The 22500-nt window shown below is 47.8% G+C and overlaps 1 protein-coding gene across 1 annotated transcript in view; it reads right to left on the bottom strand.

Annotated features, from left to right (window-relative positions):
* rxraa (retinoid X receptor, alpha a) overlaps positions 1 to 22500 on the bottom strand; it is a gene marked incomplete at both ends in the record, with an annotated part of 180782 nt that overhangs the window by 61674 nt on the left and 96608 nt on the right. Inside the window, one exon of the mRNA XM_083642060.1 lies at positions 16695 to 16930. Within this exon, the coding sequence (XP_083498186.1) occupies positions 16695 to 16930 (236 nt within the window). The remainder of the gene's footprint in view (positions 1 to 16694; positions 16931 to 22500) is intronic.

Raw genomic sequence — 22500 nt, 5'->3', positions numbered from 1 at the left:
AAGTCTTTTTTACACGAGTGTTTCCTCTGTGTTCCACTCCAGAAACACTCTGGCTTCACGAGTCTTTTTGGTAAGATGTGTGAGAGACATTGGGATGTGAGATGTGTGAGAGACATTGGGATGTGAGATGTGTGAGAGACATTGGGAGGCGTGTTGCTGCTTTGGGATTCTCAGGAAGGCTTTCAGAGAGAGTGGGATGCCAGCGGGGTCGACTCAGCCGCAAAATGGAAAACGGCGTTTCTGCCTGAGCCAATGATAAAGGAGCCTTTCAGCAGAAACAACAGCCAGACAACCCTCGCCATTGTCATTGGAAGTGTAAAATGTGTTCCCCCCCCTGCACGTAATCTCTTCCATCTGGCTGGAACGTTGCGGTGTCTGTGATCGAGGCATGGCCTGTATCGTCGCTGAGTTCAAGCCCACAGATGCGACCACTGCCTGGTCTAATCCTAATGGGCATGGCTGTGGCCTGGCACTGCCCCCCTCACCAGACAGATGCCCTGGGAGATGTCTCTCCCCCGTGTCTCTCCACCATGTCTCTCCACCATGTCTCTCCACCATGTCTCTCCACCATGTCTCTCCCCGTGTCTCTCCCCGTGTCTCTCCCTATGTCTCTCCACCGTGTCTCTCCCCCGTGTCTCTCCCCCGTGTCTCTCCACCGTGTCTCTCCACCATGTCTCTCCCCCGTGTCTCTCCACCATGTCTCTCCCCGTGTCTCTCCACCATGTGTCTCCACCATGTCTCTTCACCGTGTCTCTCCACCATGTCTCTCCACCATGTCTCTCCCCGTGTCTCTCCACCATGTGTCTCCCCGTGTCTCTCCACCGTGTCTCTTCACCGTGTCTCTCCACCATGTCTCTCCACCATGTCTCTCCCCGTGTCTCTCCACCATGTGTCTCCCCGTGTCTCTCCACCGTGTCTCTTCACCGTGTCTCTCCACCATGTCTCTCCACCATGTCTCTCCACCATGTCTCTCCCCGTGTCTCTCCACCATGTGTCTCCCCGTGTCTCTCCACCATGTCTCATCCCATGTCTCTCCCCGTGTCTCTCCACCGTGTCTCTCCACCGTGTCTCTCCACCGTGTCTCTCCCCCGTGTCTCTCCACCATGTCTCTCCCCGTGTCTCTCCACCATGTCTCTCCCCGTGTCTCTCCACCATGTGTCTCCACCGTGTCTCTCCACCATGTCTCTCCACCATGTCTCTCCCCGTGTCTCTCCACCATGTGTCTCCCCGTGTCTCTCCACCGTGTCTCTTCACCGTGTCTCTCCACCATGTCTCTCCACCATGTCTCTCCACCATGTCTCTCCCCGTGTCTCTCCACCATGTGTCTCCCCGTGTCTCTCCACCGTGTCTCTTCACCGTGTCTCTCCACCATGTCTCTCCACCATGTCTCTCCCTATGTCTCTCCCCGTGTCTCTCCCTATGTCTCTCCACCATGTCTCTCCCCCGTGTCTCTCCACCATGTCTCTCCACCATGTCTCTCCCCGTGTCTCTCCCTATGTCTCTCCACCATGTCTCTCCCCCGTGTCTCTCCCCCGTGTCTCTCCACCATGTCTCTCCACCATGTCTCTCCCCGTGTCTCTCCACCATGTGTCTCCACCATGTCTCTTCACCGTGTCTCTCCACCATGTCTCTCCACCATGTCTCTTCACTGTGTCTCTCCACCATGTCTCTCCACCATGTCTCTCCCCGTGTCTCTCCACCATGTGTCTCCCCGTGTCTCTCCACCGTGTCTCTTCACCGTGTCTCTCCACCATGTCTCTCCACCATGTCTCTCCCTATGTCTCTCCCCGTGTCTCTCCCTATGTCTCTCCACCATGTCTCTCCCCCGTGTCTCTCCCCCGTGTCTCTCCACCATGTCTCTCCACCATGTCTCTCCCCGTGTCTCTCCACCATGTGTTTCCACCATGTCTCTTCACCGTGTCTCTCCACCATGTCTCTCCACCATGTCTCTCCCCGTGTCTTTCCACCATGTGTCTCCCCGTGTCTCTCCACCGTGTCTCTCCACCATGTCTCTCCCCGTGTCTCTCCACCATGTGTCTCCCCGTGTCTTTCCACCATGTGTCTCCCCGTGTCTCTCCACCGTGTCTCTCCACCATGTGTCTCCACCATGTCTCTTCACCGTGTCTCTCCACCATGTCTCTCCACCATGTCTCTCCCCGTGTCTTTCCACCATGTGTCTCCCCGTGTCTCTCCACCGTGTCTCTCCACCATGTGTCTCCCCGTGTCTCTCCACCGTGTCTCTCCACCATGTCTCTCCACCATGTCTCTCCCCGTGTCTCTCCACCGTGTCTCTCCACCATGTCTCTCCACCATGTCTCTCCCCGTGTCTCTCCACCGTGTCTCTCCACCGTGTCTCTCCACCATGTCTCTCCACCATGTCTCTCCCCGTGTCTCTTCACCGTGTCTCTCCACCATGTCTCTCCACCATGTCTCTCCCCGTGTCTCTCCACCATGTGTCTCCCCGTGTCTCTCCACCGTGTCTCTTCACCGTGTCTCTCCACCATGTCTCTCCACCATGTCTCTCCCTATGTCTCTCCCCATGTCTCTCCCTATGTCTCTCCACCATGTCTCTCCCCCGTGTCTCTCCCCCGTGTCTCTCCACCATGTCTCTCCACCATGTCTCTCCCCGTGTTTCTCCACCATGTGTCTCCACCATGTCTCTTCACCGTGTCTCTCCACCATGTCTCTCCACCATGTCTCTCCCCGTGTCTTTCCACCATGTGTCTCCCCGTGTCTCTCCACCGTGTCTCTCCACCATGTCTCTCCCCGTGTCTCTCCACCATGTGTCTCCCCGTGTCTCTCCACCGTGTCTCTCCACCATGTGTCTCCCCGTGTCTCTCCACCGTGTCTCTCCACCATGTCTCTCCACCGTGTCTCTCCACCATGTCTCTCCCCGTGTCTCTCCACCATGTGTCTCCCCGTGTCTCTCCACCGTGTCTCTCCACCATGTGTCTCCCCGTGTCTCTCCACCGTGTCTCTCCACCATGTCTCTCCACCGTGTCTCTCCACCATGTCTCTCCACCATGTGTCTCCACCATGTGTCTCCCCGTGTCTCTCCACCGTGTCTCTCCACCATGTGTCTCCACCATGTGTCTCCCCGTGTCTCTCCACCATGTCTCTCCACCATGTGTCTCCACCATGTGTCTCCCCGTGTCTCTCCACCATGTCTCTCCACCATGTGTCTCCACCATGTGTCTCCCCGTGTCTCTCCACCATGTCTCTCCACCATGTCTCTCCACCGTGTCTCTCCACCATGTGTCTCCACCATGTCTCTCCACCATGTCTCTCCACCGTGTCTCTCCACCATGTCTCTCCACCGTGTCTCTCCACCATGTCTCTCCCCGTGTCTCTCCACCATGTGTCTCCCCGTGTCTCTCCACCGTGTCTCTCCACCATGTGTCTCCCCGTGTCTCTCCACCGTGTCTCTCTCCCCGCTCAGAACATTCCAGAAAAGAGAGGCGCTGGGGAGAAGATGGGCCTAATAACAGCGAAACCACTTACAGACAGACGAAGTCTCCATTTCGCCTTGGAGAGGAATTCATCCTGTCATAGTATCTTGGCGGACGATATGTGTGGCCTGCATCGGAAACAATGTCCATGCTATTCTAATGTGGAAAAATATGCCACGCAAACAGCGGGACGTCCTGAATAAATGTCAGCTTGAACAGCCACATGAAAGGGCACTCGGCGAGCGCAGACCTGCACCAAGGCCAATAGTCCAATCTGCTATGATATGATATGCAAAACTGGTGGGTCTGATCGGATCTGTTCATAATGTACTGGGTTCTTCCTGGGCCCATGCTACACCCTTCCACCAAGTTTCATGAAAATGAGCCCAGTAGTTACACGTATTTGTCTGGATGTCTAGTTTCCGCTAATACAAAACTGAGCATGCGAGAGCTCGTCAAAAGCGGACTGCGCCGTGCCGTGGGAAACTACGGGCACGCAGAGACCTTTAAGCCCAATAGTCCAGTCTGCTACGATACCATATGCAAACTTTGTGAGTCGGATCAGATCCGCTCCAAAATGTGATGTTCTTCCTTGGCCCAGGCTACACACCCTTCCACCAAGTTTCATGACAATCGGTCCAGTAGGGTTTTCCCGTAATCCTGCTAACAGACAGACAGACAGACAGACAGACAGACAGACAGGCAGGCAGACAGACAGACAGACAGACAGGCAGGCAGGCAGGCAGACAGGCAGGCAGACAGACAGACAGACAGGCAGACAGACAGACAGACAGACAGACAGACAGACAGATAGATAGATAGATAGATAGATAGATAGATAGATAGATAGACAGACAGACAGACAGACAGACAGACAAACGACATTGAGAGCATAACCTCCGTGGTGGTGGTAATAACAGTGTGCTGGAGGTGAGTGTAGGTGTCCAGGCTGGAGCTCTGTGCACTAACTCCACTCCCACAGTGTGTCAGTGTGTCTGGGTGCTGCATGGGGACTGATGTGAGGAGGAAGGGGGGTGAGACTGCTGCTTGAGATGTAAGAACTGGCTGATGATTAAGGACTGGCCCAGCCTTTACATGTGGTTTGGCTGCTGGAGGACACACAGTTTCACTAAGAAGAGTTCTGTTCTTTCATCCACCTCCCCCAATCTTTGATTTACAGGATGCCCCCCCCCCCCCTTTTTTTTGTCTTTTTTTTTTTTTTTTAACATGGAACCAATAATGTAGCAATTTAAAGGGGCACTTCACCGAAAAACAATGACGATTCATTTTGTACATGAGCTCACACGTCGAAAATTGTAAACCGTTTTGCAGACATTCATTTACAGTTATTGAGAGTTGACGAGTTAAGTTTGGACCAGTGATGTCATCAGAAGGCACTGAATCATTGTGTTGTATTAATTATAAGTCGCTGGTGCTCAGCTTAAGTCAAGTCAACTCTGAATAACTGTCAAACTAAATGAGCACTGTTTTTCGGTGAAGTGCCCCTTTAAGAGAGGAACCCAGTTGATGGTATGTATGTGTTTGTGTTCTTACTGTACTGTGTGTGTTCAGTGTGTGTAATGTACAGTGGAGGGGTGCGTTTGGTCGGCGTAGGCGGGGGTCTTGTCCTGGACTCTGGGAGGTTCAACAGGGGAAGAAGGGCTGCTCGTGTGAAAGGCAAGTCAGCCGACTGTTAAGAGCAAGTGGGATCTGCTGTCTGTCTCAAATCACGTTCTGCTGTCTGTCTCAAATCACCTTCTGCCGTCTGTCTCAAATCACCTTCTGCCGTGTGACTCAAATCACCTTCTGCCGTGTGACTCATATCGTGCTCCAATCTGCCGTGTGACTCAATCAGGTTCCATCAGAGGAGCGGTGCCTCACCACAGGGACCTGCCACCATCTAGAAGCCTCCACTCTTAACTGCCATTCTCCAGCCTCATCAGCCAGAAGAGTCATCAGCCACCAGCCCATGGTTTCATAAACTACCACCCTTAAACAGCTGAAATCTTCAAAAAAGGGTGCAAGCCAGGGTGAGAAATCAACATATGTTGCAGATTTTAGGTGATTTTTATTGTATATCAGACTATAATATTGATAAACAAAGGTAAAAAAAAACAAAAAAAAAAGAGCTGGAAACAAGAGTATGTTGCCGTTTTCCCATCTTCGTCCCCAATATCAGTCCATCTCCTGCTACTCATATATATATATATATTATGTTGTTTTGTTTTTTGTTGATGCAGTAGTTTGTGTGGTCAGCATTTTCATCCACTGCTGTCCAACATGTTCTCTGTTGCTTCAGGCTACTGTTTTCAGATCAAAACCGTTTCATTTTTTATCACCCAGAATGCACTGGAAAGTACCCAGAATGCACTGCAAAGTTTCATTCTCCACTTGGCTTTCACTTTTAATTTCACAGGAATTTTGTGACATTTCGGGGGCATTGTTTGCCTCTGTTCACAAATACTTGGTTACTGGCTGATGATGAAATAAATCACTGATGATGTCATTAGTGATGTCACTCGAGCAATCGCGATGTCATCAGAGATGTAACTCGTGCATAGTGATGTCATCAGTGAGTGATGCCATCAGTGATGTCACTCGAGCAATTGTGATGTCATAATGCCATGATGTCATAATGGCCACCTCACATTCAGTCTTCTCTTTGAGACACAAAGTATAAGTCGTGTGTGTGATATAGTGACAGATCTGAAGGAATGGCTTTTCGAGTAGCAGCACAGCACAGGTGGCTCTGCAATGCCGCCTGGGCAGGAAACCTGGACAAACTGAGGAGCCTGCTGCAGGAAGAGTGCTTCAGAATGCAGATCAATGAAATGCAGATCAGTGATTATGCGTATGTGATTGAGGGTGGGAGGTGTACCCCTCTGGAGTACGCAGCCATGCGGGGTCATGCTGCCTGTGTGGACTACCTGATCACCCAGGGAGCGCAGGCAGACCTAGCTGATGAGCATGACTGGACGCCTCTCTACTGTGCCATGTATTACGGTCACGTGGACTGTGTCCGGATCCTTTTGGAAGCCGGGGCCGACCCCAACAGAAGCATACTCTTCTCATACACCACCCCGGTCTGCTGGGCTGCCTGGAATGGAAGACTGGAGATACTGCAGGAACTCATCAGGTTCCATACTGTTCCTGTTGACATAGACAGCGATCACACCTTCTACATGTACTTGTCTCCTCTCCTCCGCATCAGTGCTCTACGCAACCACCTGGACTGCTTCCGCCTGCTGCTCCAGGCCGCTGGCGTTCTGACCCGTGACGCGGCTTCTCACCTGCTGCATCTAGTGCTGCATCACAGGTGTCAGGCGGCTTTGGTCCAGCTGCTCCTGGACCACGGTGCTGACCCGGCCCTGGTGAGGAAGCAAGCACAGCTGGAGGAGAGGGCGGATCCCGAGGCTCTCAGGGTCTTTCTGGAGGCAAAGAGATGTCCTCGCAGTCTGGCCCACGTGTGTCGGATCCGGATCCGCCAAGCGCTGGGCACACATCGCCTGAACCAAGTCCACTCCCTACCACTAACACCAGTGATGAAGGACTTCATGCTCCAAAACTGACTTGAAGGACTGTCAGTTTATTTAGTTCTTCAGTGACTGTGTTTCAAACAAATCCAGGACAAGATATTAAATACCATCAGCATACTACACCTGTAGCCAATCCTACGACTATAATTGGAGAGCGATAATTGGAGTGTGTCCGTGTATGCTTGGTTCATCGTCCCCACAGTCCACACCCTAGAACGTGAAAAACACTCAACACGACAATTCCCTCGTCGTCATGACCTCCCCCCCAACCCTATTTTCCTCCTCCGTTACGGGCAGCACGCGTGGAGTCTGCATGTTCTCCCCGTGCCTGTGTGGGTTTTCCCCGGGTGCTCCGGTTTCCTCCCACAACAAAAGACATGCTAGTTAGGGCTGGTGTTGTCTGGTCCTCTGCTCACAGGAACCACGGCGGGCTGATGGAGCCAGGACTTCATCATGTGAAGCCGAGCTTCACCCAAGAAGCTACCCCACCCTGACTCTCAACCCCTCTGGGTTCCTGACACTGCAACACCACCACGACACCACCACCACTCACGCATTCACACCCAAACATTCACTTACAATAAACTATCTTTCGTTCTTAAAATGGTGTGGTCTTTGATTTTTGACAATTTGATTCAAGGGGGGAAAAACCCTTTCAGAGTACAACACAAACTGTCTATTTTGCTACAACTCGACAGTGCTGCTTAATCCAGGACCTTACTTCCTGGAACTCTTGAGAGTAAAAAACTGGTCCATTGGAGTGAATGGAGATGTTGGGACTCTTCTATCTATATGGCTCTGGTCTTACCTATTCAGTAGTCGTGTCTGTCAGAAAGCCACTAAACAGCCCCCTTCTCTTTGCTGTTTCATTGAAGCTGGCAAACAAACAAAAAAAACAGCTGGAAACAAGAGTATGTTGCCGTTTTCCCATCTTCATCCCCAATATCAGTCCATCTCCTGCTCATATATATATATATATATATATATATATATATATATATATATATATATATATATATATATATATATATATATATATATTATGTTGTTTTGTTTTTTGTTGATGCAGTAGTTTGTGTGGAGTCAGCATTTTCATCCACTGCTGTCCAACATGTTCTCTGTTGCTTCAGGCTACTGTTTTCAGATAAAAACCGTTTCATTTTTTCTCACCCAGAATGCACTGGAAAGTACCCAGAATGCACTGCAAAGTTTCATTCTCCACTTGGCTTTCACTTTTAATTTCACAGGGATTTTGTGACATTTCGGGGGCATTGTTTGCATCTGTTCACAAATACTTGGTTACTGGCTGATGATGAAATAAATCACTGATGATGTCATTAGTGATGTCACTCGAGCAATTGCGATGTCATCAGTGATGTAACTCGTGCATAGTTATGTCATCAGTGAGTGATGCCATCAGTGATGTCACTCGAGCAATTGTGATGTCATAATGCCATGATGTCATAATGTTCTGATGTCATAATGGCCACCTCACATTCAGTCTTTGAGACACAGAGTATAAGTCGTGTCTGTGATATAGTGACAGATCTGAAGGAATGGCTTTTCGAGGAGGGCAGCACAGGTGGCTCTGCAATGCCGCCTGGGCAGGAAACCTGGACAAACTGAGGAGCCTGCTGCAGGAAGAGTGCTTCAGAATGCAGATCAATGAAATGCAGATCCATGAGGTGTATGTGACTGGGAGTGGGAGGTGTACCCCTCTGGAGTACGCAGCCAAGCAGGGTCATGCTGCCTGTGTGGACTACCTGATCACCCAGGGAGCCCAGGTAGACCTAGCTGATGAGCATGACTGGACGCCTCTCTACTGTGCCATGTATTACGGTCACGTGGACTGTGTCCGGATCCTTTTGGAAGCCGGGGCCGACCCCAACAGAAGCATACTCTTCTCATACACCACCCCGGTCTGCTGGGCTGCCTGGAATGGGAGACTGGAGATACTGCAGGAACTCATCAGGTTCTGTGCTGTTCCTGTTGACATAGACAGCAATCCCAAGTCTACAAGATCGATCTACAAGTCCTCAATCATCTACAGGTCTCCTCTCTACATCAGTGCTCAACGCAACCACCTGGACTGCTTCCGCCTGCTGCTCCAGGGCGCTGGCATTCTGACCCGTGACGTGGCTTCTCACCTGCTGGAGGTGGTGCTGAATAACAGGTGTCAGGCGGCCTTCGTCCAGCTGCTCCTGGACCACGGCGCTGACCCAGCCCTGGTGAGGAAGCAAGCACAGCTGGAGGAGAGGGCGGATCCCGAGGCTCTCAGGGTCTTTCTGGAGGCAAAGAGATGTCCTCGCAGTCTGGCCCACGTGTGTCGGATCCGGATCCGCCAAGCGCTGGGCAGACATCGCCTGAACCAAGTCCACTCCCTACCACTAACACAAGTGATGAAGGACTTCATGCTCCAAAACTGACTTGAAGGACTGTCAGTTTATTTAGTTCTTCAGTGACCGTGTTTCAAACAAATCCAGGACAAGATATTAAATACCATCAGCATACTACACCTGTAGCCAATCCTACGACTATAATTGGAGAGCGATAATTGGAGTGTGTCCGTGTATGCTTGGTTCATCGTCCCCACAGTCCACACCCTAGAACGTGAAAAAAATCTGTTCATATGGAGTTATTATGATAACTAAAGTTCAGGAACTAGAAGACCACACCTACAGTACCACTCCCCCACTATGCAATCAATCACCTGTGCTTCACTAATTCATTTGGAGCAGCAATTCATTCACCTCCGCTCAACTCAATCACCTGTAGCCCACGACAATTCCCTCGTCGTCATGACCTCCCCCCCAACCCTATTTTCCTCCTCCGTTACGGGCAGCACGCGTGGAGTCTGCATGTTCTCCCCGTGCCTGTGTGGGTTTTCCCCGGGTGCTCCGGTTTCCTCCCACAACAAAAGACATGCTAGTTAGGGCTGGTGTTGTCTGGTCCTCTGCTCACAGGAACCACGGCGGGCTGATGGAGCCAGGACTTCATCATGTGAAGCCGAGCTTCACCCAAGAAGCTACCCCACCCTGACTCAACCCCTCTGGGTTCCTGACACTGCCACACCACCACGACACCACCACCACCACTCACGCATTCACACCCAAACATTAACTTACAATAAACTATCTTTCGTTCTTAAAATGGTGTGGTCTTTGTTATGACATGAGGTTCAGTTAGCTTTGCACAGAAACAGGCGGTAGAAATACTTTTTACTTTTATATTTGATTACATTTCAGAGCCTGTAATTTCTTACTTTTACTTGAGTAAACAAGTTGAATCAGTACTCCTACTTTTATCAGTTTCTTTTTTTAGACAAGTAACTGTACTTCTACTAATGTAAAGAATGTGTGTACTATTAGATTGAGGCATGGACACATTGAGGCAATACTACATACAGTAGCTACAAATCAAGATATGTTTTCACTACTGTGTTCATTTACCACACCTTTTACCACATTAAGCAGTCAGTGGCAACTGTCTGGTCTTACCCAGAGACGTATAATAGAAGAGTTCCGACATCTCCATTCACTCCAATGGACCAGTTTTTTACTGTCAAGAGTTCCAGGAAGTAAGGTCCTGGATTAAGCAGCACTGTCGAGTTGCAGCAAAATAGACAGTTTGTGTTGTACTCTGAAAGGGTTTTTCCCCCCTTGAATCAAATTGTACATTATCAGCTTTATTTTAGCATGCAAAAGTAGCGCGAGACCCATTCCTGGCTGTTCATTGGCTAATGAGTCTCTCATTTTGGTCCTCCGCTGACGCCACTCTCTCTCTAGAGGACACTAGTCTTACCTATTCAGTAGGCGTGTCTGTCAGAAAGCCACTAAACAGCCCCACCTTCTCTTTGCTGTTTCATTGAAGCTGGCAGGGTGGGCACAGAGAGACAGATCTCCACACCTAACCAGGGTTCCCACCCCTTCTTAGAACATCAAATCAAGGACCCATGGTATGGTTTGTTTGAGACATGGATCAAGGTTAATTAGTGTTACACCGAGGATTTTTATAATGAGAACTAGCAGGCTTTACAGAAGCTCACAGACACCAATGAATGTGTGAGAGAGGCTTGAATGTGTTCAACTGTGATGTTTACATTAAGTAAGTAAAAAAAAAAAAAAAAAAAAAACTTCCATTTCTATTCTTGTACAAAATATATAAAGTCAAGCACTTTCGATGACACATGTCCCATACTTAAGAATACTTTCGAAAACTTTCAGGGCTGTGATTTTCCCCCCACCTCAAACTCACCTACTCTTTGGGATACTAATGGATGATTATGCATCACATACTGTACATACTGTACATACTGTATTGTATGTAGGTACTCAAATAATCAAACACGTGTCATTTAGACCTCAGCGTGCATAAATCAGTACAAATGCCACCTCATCTTGCATTCCATCAAACAGTAAGCGTAAAGTATTCCACCTGCTTATAAAGCATGCAGCAGAGACGGCACAGCGCAGATCAAAGTGTTGCAATAGGCTACATGCACAACTTCTTTACTTCCTGAAATAAGTACAGCTTCTTTATTTCCTGTCCTACACTATTGGATGAACTGATTAATCAGGTGTGCCTGATCATTGTTGTGACTGCAGCACACCTGACATTAATCACTTCATCCAATAGTGATGACAGGAAATAAAGAAGCTGTACTAATTTCAGGAAGTAGTGGAGTTGTGCATGTAGCCCATTAAAACGTGAAGGAGAATCGGGGGGGGAGGTAGGGCGGGTAATCTTTCATTTCCAGCAATATAAGATTGTGGCCGCTTTGTGAGAGTGCCCTTAATCCACACTTAACGCCATCACATGTGGGACATTTTGGCGCACATCGCCGCCATAAGCCCAACAATAGCGAGGGAAGCCCGTCCCCAAATAGCATCGTGTTGCCGGGCCCTTCAAACATCATTATGAACAAACAGAAAGAAAGGGCTGTTACTGCAGACTGAGGGGAAACGTTTTTTTAATTTGAGATATGGGGCTCCGCACGGAAACTGGGCCACTGCAGCAGCCTTTGATGTCTCTCTCAATACCGACGAAAGTGGGTCTTATGGATGAACCAAAACAAGAGAGAAGAAGTGAAATGTGCAAACAAGAAAGCAAAGAGAGGAGTGAGACAGAGAGAGGGACAGAGAGAGGGAAGTAGGCTGAGGGGACAGAGACGACAGTGGGACAGAGAGAGGGAAGTAGGCTGAGGGGACAGAGACGACAGTGGGACAGAGAGAGGGAAGTAGGCTGAGGGGACAGAGACGACAGTGGGACAGGGTTGGACAGAGTCTGGGGATAATAGCAGAATGAATGACAGAGCTGAATTGCTATGAAATCCTACTTGAATAGGCATTGATTAACTATGGCAAGAGGTCAAATCTGGGCCTCTGTCTGATAGGGCCTGTGTGTGTGTGTGTGTGTGTGTGTGTGTGTGTGTGTGTGTGTGTGTGTGTGTGTGTGTGTGTGTGTGTGTGTGTGTGCGTGCGTGGTGTGCGTGCGTGCGTGCGTGTGTGCGTGTGTGACAAGTGTATGCTGTTGTGTGTGTTCGTGTGAGGTCCATATCTGTGTATCACGCCGAGGTCAAATAATACATTTTTCTTTCTCGTTTTCTGTACAATTATATTTAATTATATATAAATAAATATCATAATATACTCATATAATTATGAGTCAGACAACAGCATGTTTGCAGATTGGAGGAATTTCGCCCGGTGCTAAACACCGTTACATGTATATTAACACACATCTGGCGCTTCAAACAGGAAAAGACAAGCGCTGTGAAACAAGAAAAAATGTTGCAAATACTATTTGCCCCAGGTCTGCTGTATATACCCAAACCAATACCAATTCAATTCAATACTCTACATGTATATACCTGTATGACACAGGAGCACGTTCAGTGCAAGACTGATTCCACCCAGATGCACCACAGAGCCACACATGAAGTCATTCCTGCCTGTGGCCATCAAACTCTTTAACTCCTCACTCAGAACACCAGTCACTCTGAGCCATCAGACTCTTTAACTCCTCACTCAGAACACCAGTCACTCTGAGCCATCAAACTCTTTAACTCCTCACTCAGAACACCAGTCACTCTGAGCCATCAGACTCTTTAACTCCTCACTCAGAACACCAGTCACTCTGAGCCATCAGACTCTTTAACTCCTCACTCAGAACACCAGTCACTCTGAGCCATCAGACTCTTTAACTCCTCACTCAGAACACCAGTCACTCTGAGCCATCAAACTCTTTAACTCCTCACTCAGAACACCAGTCACTCTGAGCCATCAGACTCTTTAACTCCTCACTCAGAACACCAGTCACTCTGAGCCATCAGACTCTTTAACTCCTCACTCAGAACGCCAGTCACTCTGAGCCATCAGACTCTTTAACTCCTCACTCAGAACACCAGTCACTCTGAGCCATCAGACTCTTTAACTCCTCACTCAGAACACCAGTCACTCTGAGCCATCAGACTCTTTAACTCCTCACTCAGAGCACCAGTCACTCTGAGCCATCAGACTCTTTAACTCCTCACTCAGAACACCAGTCACTCTGAGCCATCAAACTCTTTAACTCCTCACTCAGAACACCAGTCACTCTGAGCCATCAGACTCTTTAACTCCTCACTCAGAACACCAGTCACTCTGAGCCATCAAACTCTTTAACTCCTCACTCAGAACACCAGTCACTCTGAGCCATCAAACTCTTTAACTCCTCACTCAGAACACCAGTCACTCTGAGCCATCAAACTCTTTAACTCCTCACTCAGAACACCAGTCACTCTGAGCCATCAGACTCTTTAACTCCTCACTCAGAACACCAGTCACTCTGAGCCATCAGACTCTTTAACTCCTCACTCAGAGCACCAGTCACTCTGAGCCATCAAACTCTTTAACTCCTCACTCAGAACACCAGTCACTCTGAGCCATCAAACTCTTTAACTCCTCACTCAGAACGCCAGTCACTCTGAGCCATCAAACTCTTTAACTCCTCACTCAGAACACCAGTCACTCTGAGCCATCAGACTCTTTAACTCCTCACTCAGAACACCAGTCACTCTGAGCCATCAGACTCTTTAACTCCTCACTCAGAGCACCAGTCACTCTGAGCCATCAAACTCTTTAACTCCTCACTCAGAACACCAGTCACTCTGAGCCATCAAACTCTTTAACTCCTCACTCAGAACGCCAGTCACTCTGAGCCATCAAACTCTTTAACTCCTCACTCAGAACACCAGTCACTCTGAGCCATCAGACTCTTTAACTCCTCACTCAGAACACCAGTCACTCTGAGCCATCAGACTCTTTAACTCCTCACTCAGAACACCAGTCACTCTGAGCCATCAAACTCTTTAACTCCTCACTCTGAGTCATCAGACTCTTTAACTCCTCACTCAGAACACCAGTCACTCTGAGCCATCAAACTCTTTAACTCCTCACTCAGAACACCAGTCACTCTGAGCCATCAAACTCTTTAACTCCTCACTCAGAACACCAGTCACTCTGAGCCATCAAACTCTTTAACTCCTCACTCTGAGTCATCAGACTCTTTAACTCCTCACTCAGAACACCAGTCACTCTGAGCCATCAAACTCTTTAACTCCTCACTCAGAACACCAGTCACTCTGAGCCATCAAACTCTTTAACTCCTCACTCAGAACACCAGTCACTCTGAGCCATCAAACTCTTTAACTCCTCACTCAGAACACCAGTCACTCTGAGCCATCAAACTCTTTAACTCCTCACTCAGAACACCAGTCACTCTGAGCCATCAGACTCTTTAACTCCTCACTCAGAACACCAGTCACTCTGAGCCATCAAACTCTTTAACTCCTCACTCAGAACACCAGTCACTCTGAGCCATCAGACTCTTTAACTCCTCACTCAGAGCACCAGTCACTCTGAGCCATCAAACTCTTTAACTCCTCACTCAGAACACCAGTCACTCTGAGCCATCAGACTCTTTAACTCCTCACTCAGAACACCAGTCACTCTGAGCCATCAAACTCTTTAACTCCTCACTCTGAGTCATCAGACTCTTTAACTCCTCACTCAGAACACCAGTCACTCTGAGCCATCAAACTCTTTAACTCCTCACTCAGAACACCAGTCACTCTGAGCCATCAAACTCTTTAACTCCTCACTCAGAGCACCAGTCACTCTGAGCCATCAGACTCTTTAACTCCTCACTCAGAACACCAGTCACTCTGAGCCATCAAACTCTTTAACTCCTCACTCAGAACACCAGTCACTCTGAGCCATCAAACTCTTTAACTCCTCACTCAGAACACCAGTCACTCTGAGCCATCAGACTCTTTAACTCCTCACTCAGAACACCAGTCACTCTGAGCCATCAGACTCTTTAACTCCTCACTCAGAACACCAGTCACTCTGAGCCATCAGACTCTTTAACTCCTCACTCAGAACACCAGTCACTCTGAGCCATCAGACTCTTTAACTCCTCACTCAGAACACCAGTCACTCTGAGTCATCAGACTCTTTAACTCCTCACTCAGAACACCAGTCACTCTGAGCCATCAGACTCTTTAACTCCTCACTCAGAACACCAGTCACTCTGAGCCATCAGACTCTTTAACTCCTCACTCAGAACACCAGTCACTCTGAGCCATCAGACTCTTTAACTCCTCACTCAGAACGCCAGTCACTCTGAGTCAGTCAGTCAGTCACTCCACCCATCAAAAACTCAAACCAACTTGGATAAGCAATTTGACACGAACGGTACATAAACTTTGTCACTTATATCGGATGCTATTTTATTGATTCTTACTGTATGGAACAGTCCTATATGTCTCTGAGAATGTTTTTCCTGTTTGCTGTTTATGTAGATATTGTTGTTTATGTTGATATTTTCATGCCTGTGTGTGTGTGTGTGTGTGTGTGTGTGTGTGTGTGTGTGTGTGTGTGTGTGTGTGTGTGTGTGTGTGTGTGTGTGTGTGTGTGTGTGTGTGTGTGTGTGTGTACAGTACACTCTAGGGCTGGGCATTGTTTAAAAATGATACCGATACCGATACCCTTAAAGTGATACCGATACCGATACCGATACCAATACCAGTAGAGTACTTTAGATTTGTTTTTCTAGATCTGTGTCAGGATCGAATGCAGGACTGGTTGTTGATACTATGTTAGATCAGACTCACACTACACTCACACCATAGTTCACTATCCCTCCTTAAAGCTTTCAGTTATTCGTTTAAATACATACACACATAATTTATGTATCTTCATACACAACATTCACACACATTTAGTCTCAGAAATCCTAATCTATCATGTCCTGCCCTCATCACTGGGTCTCTAAAACAGTCCACACACAGCTGTCCGTATGCGTCGTTGCAGCTTATAAAACACTGCGACCATCTCTTTCTCTTCCAAGAAAATGTCTCCCTGCCCATTGTGCTCGTGGCCTTCTCTTCCTCTCATGAGACCTTAAATCATATTCAATATATTCAAGTAAGCCGAAGCTCTGACTCAACAACTTTTACTTCAATTTATTCTACTTGGTACCGCGTTATTTCAGCCGAGTACCGATACCCAGACCTAGTACCTAGTACACCAAAGACAGAAAGAAGTGTGTGTGTGTGTGTGTGTGTGTGTGTGTGTGTGTGTGTGTGTGTGTGTGTGTGTGTGTGTGTGTGTGTGTGTGTGTGTGTGTGTGTGTGTGTGTGTGTGTGTGAGTCTGTGACGGGCCTCACCTGGGGGCTGACGCTGGGGCCGTAGCCCATGCCGGGCGAGGTCATGGAGTGCGGGCCCATGGGTGAGCTGATGACGGAGAAGGGCGAGCCCAGGCCGTTCATGGGCGAGCTCAGTGAGCTGATGGGAGAGTGCAAGGAGCCCGAGGGCCCCATGGAGGTGGGGCTGAGCAGGGACGGGTGCATGCCCCGGTGGGACGTGGGCGAGCCCAGCGGGGAGGTCACATGACCCGACGAGTCTGGGAGAAAGGAGAGAGAACAGAGAAAGTTATTCCTGCGCAGCTCAGTTAGGCCTGGGCAATATATATCAAAATGATCTTGACATTGTGATATGAGACTCTTCTAGATAGCGTCTTAGATTTTGGATATCGTAATATGGTGATATGGCATAAGTGTGACTTACAACTGAACATTTAGCCCACTTTGTAGAAGATACCGAGATATTATATTGTTTATCGCTATTCAGCCTAAAAATACCGACATATGATTTTTGGTCCATATTTCCCAGCTAAGCTCAGTGTGGTTGATTGGTAATTGCTGACAGTTTATTCACTGTTGTCGTTATCATAAACCATAAAAGATTTTGTCAACACAATGTGGTTTTGGATACTAACTTGGCTCCACTGAAACTCAAATTGCTGTAACAAATCACAGTTAAGATAAGGGTAAAGTTAAGGGGAAAATACTTTGCTACAAATATGGCAGAAATGAGAATGCTACTATAAGACCTTAAAATCTTGGCGATCAAAAAGTGACTCTAATCAACTGAAGTACCTTTAACACTGTGATTGCAACATAACGCTGTTGAAAATTAATCTCTGTCATTCACCAACTTTTTCTTTATAAAATAAAATAAAATAAAATAAAATAAAATAAAATAAAATAAAATAAAATAAAATAAAATAAAATAAAATAAAATAAAATAAAAGAATCGCTGCGTGCTGCACTGAAAACGCATTGGCCACACATGGTCAAATGAAGAATAGAAAGCATGCTGACCACTTCGATTGTCAGGATTCTAATTGAATTTGTGGCCCCATCATAATTGTCGTCATTGTTATATATCAACCGCTCCAAAGTGACGAGACGAGTCATTTGATGGCCTGAAACTGTCCTCGTTAGGCGATTCAAACCGTTTTTGCCGCAAAGACAATTTGGAACACCCGCATTCTCTTCATACCTCCCAAGATACCATGTCATGTCGAAAACTCATAACTCCTACTTCAGTGATTTTTCATGTTTTAAAGTCCAGATAAATTAAATTGAACTCCTGAGACACGGTACCTTTCCTTTTGACCTCATGCTGCACTAGGAAGCGTAAATGTAAATTTCTAACCAATAAAACCATCAGATTTTCGAACAGTCCCGCCCCTCTGCACCCCTCCCATCAAATAAAACGCCCTCTTTCCCTGATACATAATCCATTGGTTTACACTTCTGTAGGATTCCTCACTGCATTTCGTCCTGTCTCGACAGGCAATGCATCAATTCCAGGAAGTAAAGACGCAGCCTTAAGGGTTCTTTAAGTTGAATTGAAGGATCACATGCTTCCTGTACGAGTTGTTGAAACTTTCTCAAAATCCCACTGGATAAACTCAAAGAAAGACATGCTGATCAAGCAAAAAGAAGAGAAGTTTAGCTCTCTGTTGGCCTGCTGGATCGCTCCATGCTGCTCGCACACAGATCAGCTACAGGCTGTGTACATCCCCGCCCTGCCCTCCTGCTATGACCGCTGAGATCTCTCACACACACACACACACACACACACACACACACACACACACACACACACACACACACACACACACACAGACACACACACACAGACACACACACACACACGCACACGCACACACACACACACAGACACACACACACACACACACACACACACACACACACACAGACACACACACACACACACACACACACACACACACACACAGACACACACACACACACACACACACACACACACACACACACACACACACACACACACACACACACAGGAGCTGCAGCACCCCCTAGATTAAAAAAAAATATATATAAATAAAAAATAAAACTTTTTTTTTTTTTACAAATGTAATAAAAAATATTTTGCAGTGCACTTGTTTAAGAATGTTTTGGGAAATTATTGCATTATTGAAATACTGAAAATGTAGCCTATTTAAATAGAATTATCAACAATAACAATCAAGGAAGTTACATGCTTGTAGGCTAGAGAAGAAGAAGAAGCACGCATGCACGCACATGTTGTGTTGAACCAACCAACAACCAATACGAATTGTTTAATCTGGCAATAAAGAAATGTGAACTTGACATGCTATTTTAATAGCCTACTCAAAAATGCACCTCCCACTATACAGCAAAGAGAGTCAATGTTTCTTGATATATGCCATTCAGATCAGAATAATTAGTCTAGTCATTAAGTTTGCTGATAATATTTCTATCATGTTAAGTCTGTGTCATGTTAACTGGTGTATTCAGAGCAAATAGGGAGATATAGAGCATTATCATCATGCTATATATCTCCCTCTTTGCTCTGAATGAGTGAGAAAAGGAGAAAATACTGAATAATTACATCACAACAGTATCCTAATGTTAATTTAAAATGAGATATTCCTCTAAATATGGAAAAAAAATGTAATAAAAAAACCGTCAATTTTTTTTGTCCCTTCCTCCCAGCACCCCCTGCTTAAAGTGACTTCCAGCGGCCCTGCCTCACCCTCACCCTAACCTAAACCCAACTCACCCTCACCCTAACCTAAACCCTGCCTCACCCTCACCCTAACCTAAACCCAACTCTAATCTAACCCAGTTTAAACCAAGTCTTAACCTTCAAACAGCAACGCTGAAGGTGTGTGAGAAAGTGAGGACCGGCCAAAACGTCCCCATTTTCCTAAGATGTCCTGATTTCCCAGGTAGACAACTCAAATGAGTTCTCACTAAGATATCTGTACAAGAACCCACACGGCACGGGCGCACACGCACACACACACACACACACACACACACACACACACACACACACACACACACACACACACACAGACACACACACACACACACACACACACACACACACACACACACACACAGACACACACACACACACACACACACACACACACACACACACACACAGACACACACACACACACACACACACACACACACACACACACACACACACACACACACACACACACACACACACACACACACACACACACACACACACACACACACACACACACACACACACAATCGTTCTCTCCCTCACTCCCCACTTTACAGGTACTGTGCCCTGGGGATGTATGGAGGACAGGACATATAATGTACTGGTGGTGGTGGTGGGGGGGGGGGGGGGGTGTAGTGGTGTGGTGTGTGGGGGGGGGGTGTAGTAGTGGGGGGGGGGGGGGGTATAGTGGTGGTGGTGGGGGGGGGGGGGGTATAGTGACCCCAGGGGGATCCAGAATGTGACCTTGTTCCACAGCTGAGGAGAAGTCTACGGCAGCGAGGTTGAAGAGAGCTGAGGTCGTGTGTGTTGACGACAGGCTTTTACACACGCAGAAAAATACTGGCACCAAATTGAATGGCGTGGTCAGACGTCCATACATGTATGCGGGTGGGAAGCAGGATGAAGGCTATGTGTCCTGGTCGCTGCACTCTGAAATCAGAATGTGCTTCTGGATGCCCAACACACCAGGTTGCTATCTCTCCAGGTGCTATGATGTAATACGTGGTGGAGTGTTTGGTAAGTGGCCAGGTTCCTCTGAGGTTCCTCTGTTTCTGGAATCACACTGATGGATGGCTCCATTAGGTGACGGCTAAGAGTAACAACAAGTGCAGTTTGGAGCACTTTTCCTGGAGCGCTTTGTCTCCGTCTGTCCCAGCTGATATCAAAGATTTGTTTTGTGTGTGTGTATGTGTGTATGTGTGTGTGTGTGTGTGTGTGTGTGTGTGTGTGTGTGTGTGTGTGTGTGTGCGTGCGTGCGTGTGCGTGCGTGTGTGTGGGGGGGGGGGGTATTTCTGCAGTGTGAAACTGTTTACTGAAATCAGGATAAGGTAGCGGGGGGGGGGGGGGGGGGGGATCTTTGCACCCCTTCCGCCCATATCAGCACGCCTCAGAGCAGCAGCCAAACACTTCCTGTACATCCTGCTCACCTCACGACACATCCTGTGCACACACACACACACACACACACACACACACACACACACACACACACACACACACACACACACACACACACACACAGACACACACACACACACACACACACACACACATCTGGGCCCCATCCTTTTGAAAACAAACACACATCATTCTTAATAATGGGCTAACAACAGCTCCTCATCTGCTATATTAGTTGTATGGTTGATCCTCTGCTGTGATTACATCTAAAAAAATAAAAAGCCCACACACACACACATCATTGATAAAAAAAGGAAAGCTCCCCATGACCCAACAGTTCCCAAAACCCATCAGATACAGCACGCTGTGGTATTACAGGGTTAGGTCTCTGTAGGGAACCCATCAGATACAGCACGCTGTGGTATTATAGGGTTAGGTCTCTGTAGGGAACCCATCAGATACAGCACGCTGTGGTATTATAGGGTTAGGTCTCTGTAGGGAACCCATCAGATACAGCACGCTGTGGTATTACAGGGTTAGGTCTCTGTAGGGAACCCATCAGATACAGCACGCTGTGGTATTATAGGGTTAGGTCTCTGTAGGGAACCCATCAGATACAGCACGCTGTGGTATTATAGGGTTAGGTCTCTGTAGGGAACCCATCAGATACAGCACGCTGTGGTATTACAGGGTTAGGTCTCTGTAGGGAACCCATCAGATACAGCACGCTGTGGTATTACAGGGTTAGGTCTCTGTAGGGAACCCATCAGATACAGCACGCTGTGGTATTATAGGGTTAGGTCTCTGTAGGGAACCCATCAGATACAGCACGCTGTGGTATTATAGGGTTAGGTCTCTGTAGGGAACCCATCAGATACAGCACACTGTGGTATTATAGGGTTAGGTCTCTGTAGGGAACCCATCAGATACAGCACGCTGTGGTATTATAGGGTTAGGTCTCTGTAGGGAACCCATCAGATACAGCATGCTGTGGTATTATAGGGTTAGGTCTCTGTAGGGAACCCATCAGATACAGCACACTGTGGTATTATAGGGTTAGGTCTCTGTAGGGAACCCATCAGATACAGCACGCTGTGGTATTATAGGGTCTCTGTAGGGAACCCATCAGATACAGCACGCTGTGGTATTACAGGGTCTCTGTAGGGAACCCATCAGATACAGCACGCTGTGGTATTACAGGGTTAGGTCTCTGTAGGGAACCCATCAGATACAGCACACTGTGGTATTATAGGGTTAGGTCTCTGTAGGGAACCCATCAGATACAGCACGCTGTGGTATTATAGGGTTAGGTCTCTGTAGGGAACCCATCAGATACAGCACACTGTGGTATTATAGGGTTAGGTCTCTGTAGGGAACCCATCAGATACAGCACGCTGTGGTATTACAGGGTTAGGTCTCTGTAGGGAACCCATCAGATACAGCACACTGTGGTATTATAGGGTTAGGTCTCTGTAGGGAACCCATCAGATACAGCACGCTGTGGTATTATAGGGTCTCTGTAGGGAACCCATCAGATACAGCACGCTGTGGCATTATAGGGTTAGGTCTCTGTAGGGAACCCATCAGATACAGCATGCTGTGGTATTACAGGGTTAGGTCTCTGTAGGGAACCCATCAGATACAGCACGCTGTGGTATTACAGGGTTA

This window comes from Poromitra crassiceps (genome assembly GCF_964638095.1).
Source record: "Poromitra crassiceps genome assembly, chromosome: 8".
Classification (NCBI taxonomy): domain Eukaryota; kingdom Metazoa; phylum Chordata; class Actinopteri; order Beryciformes; family Melamphaidae; genus Poromitra; species Poromitra crassiceps.
Note: the sequence above shows the minus strand (reverse complement) of the source record. Positions and strands in the feature narration are given on the sequence as shown.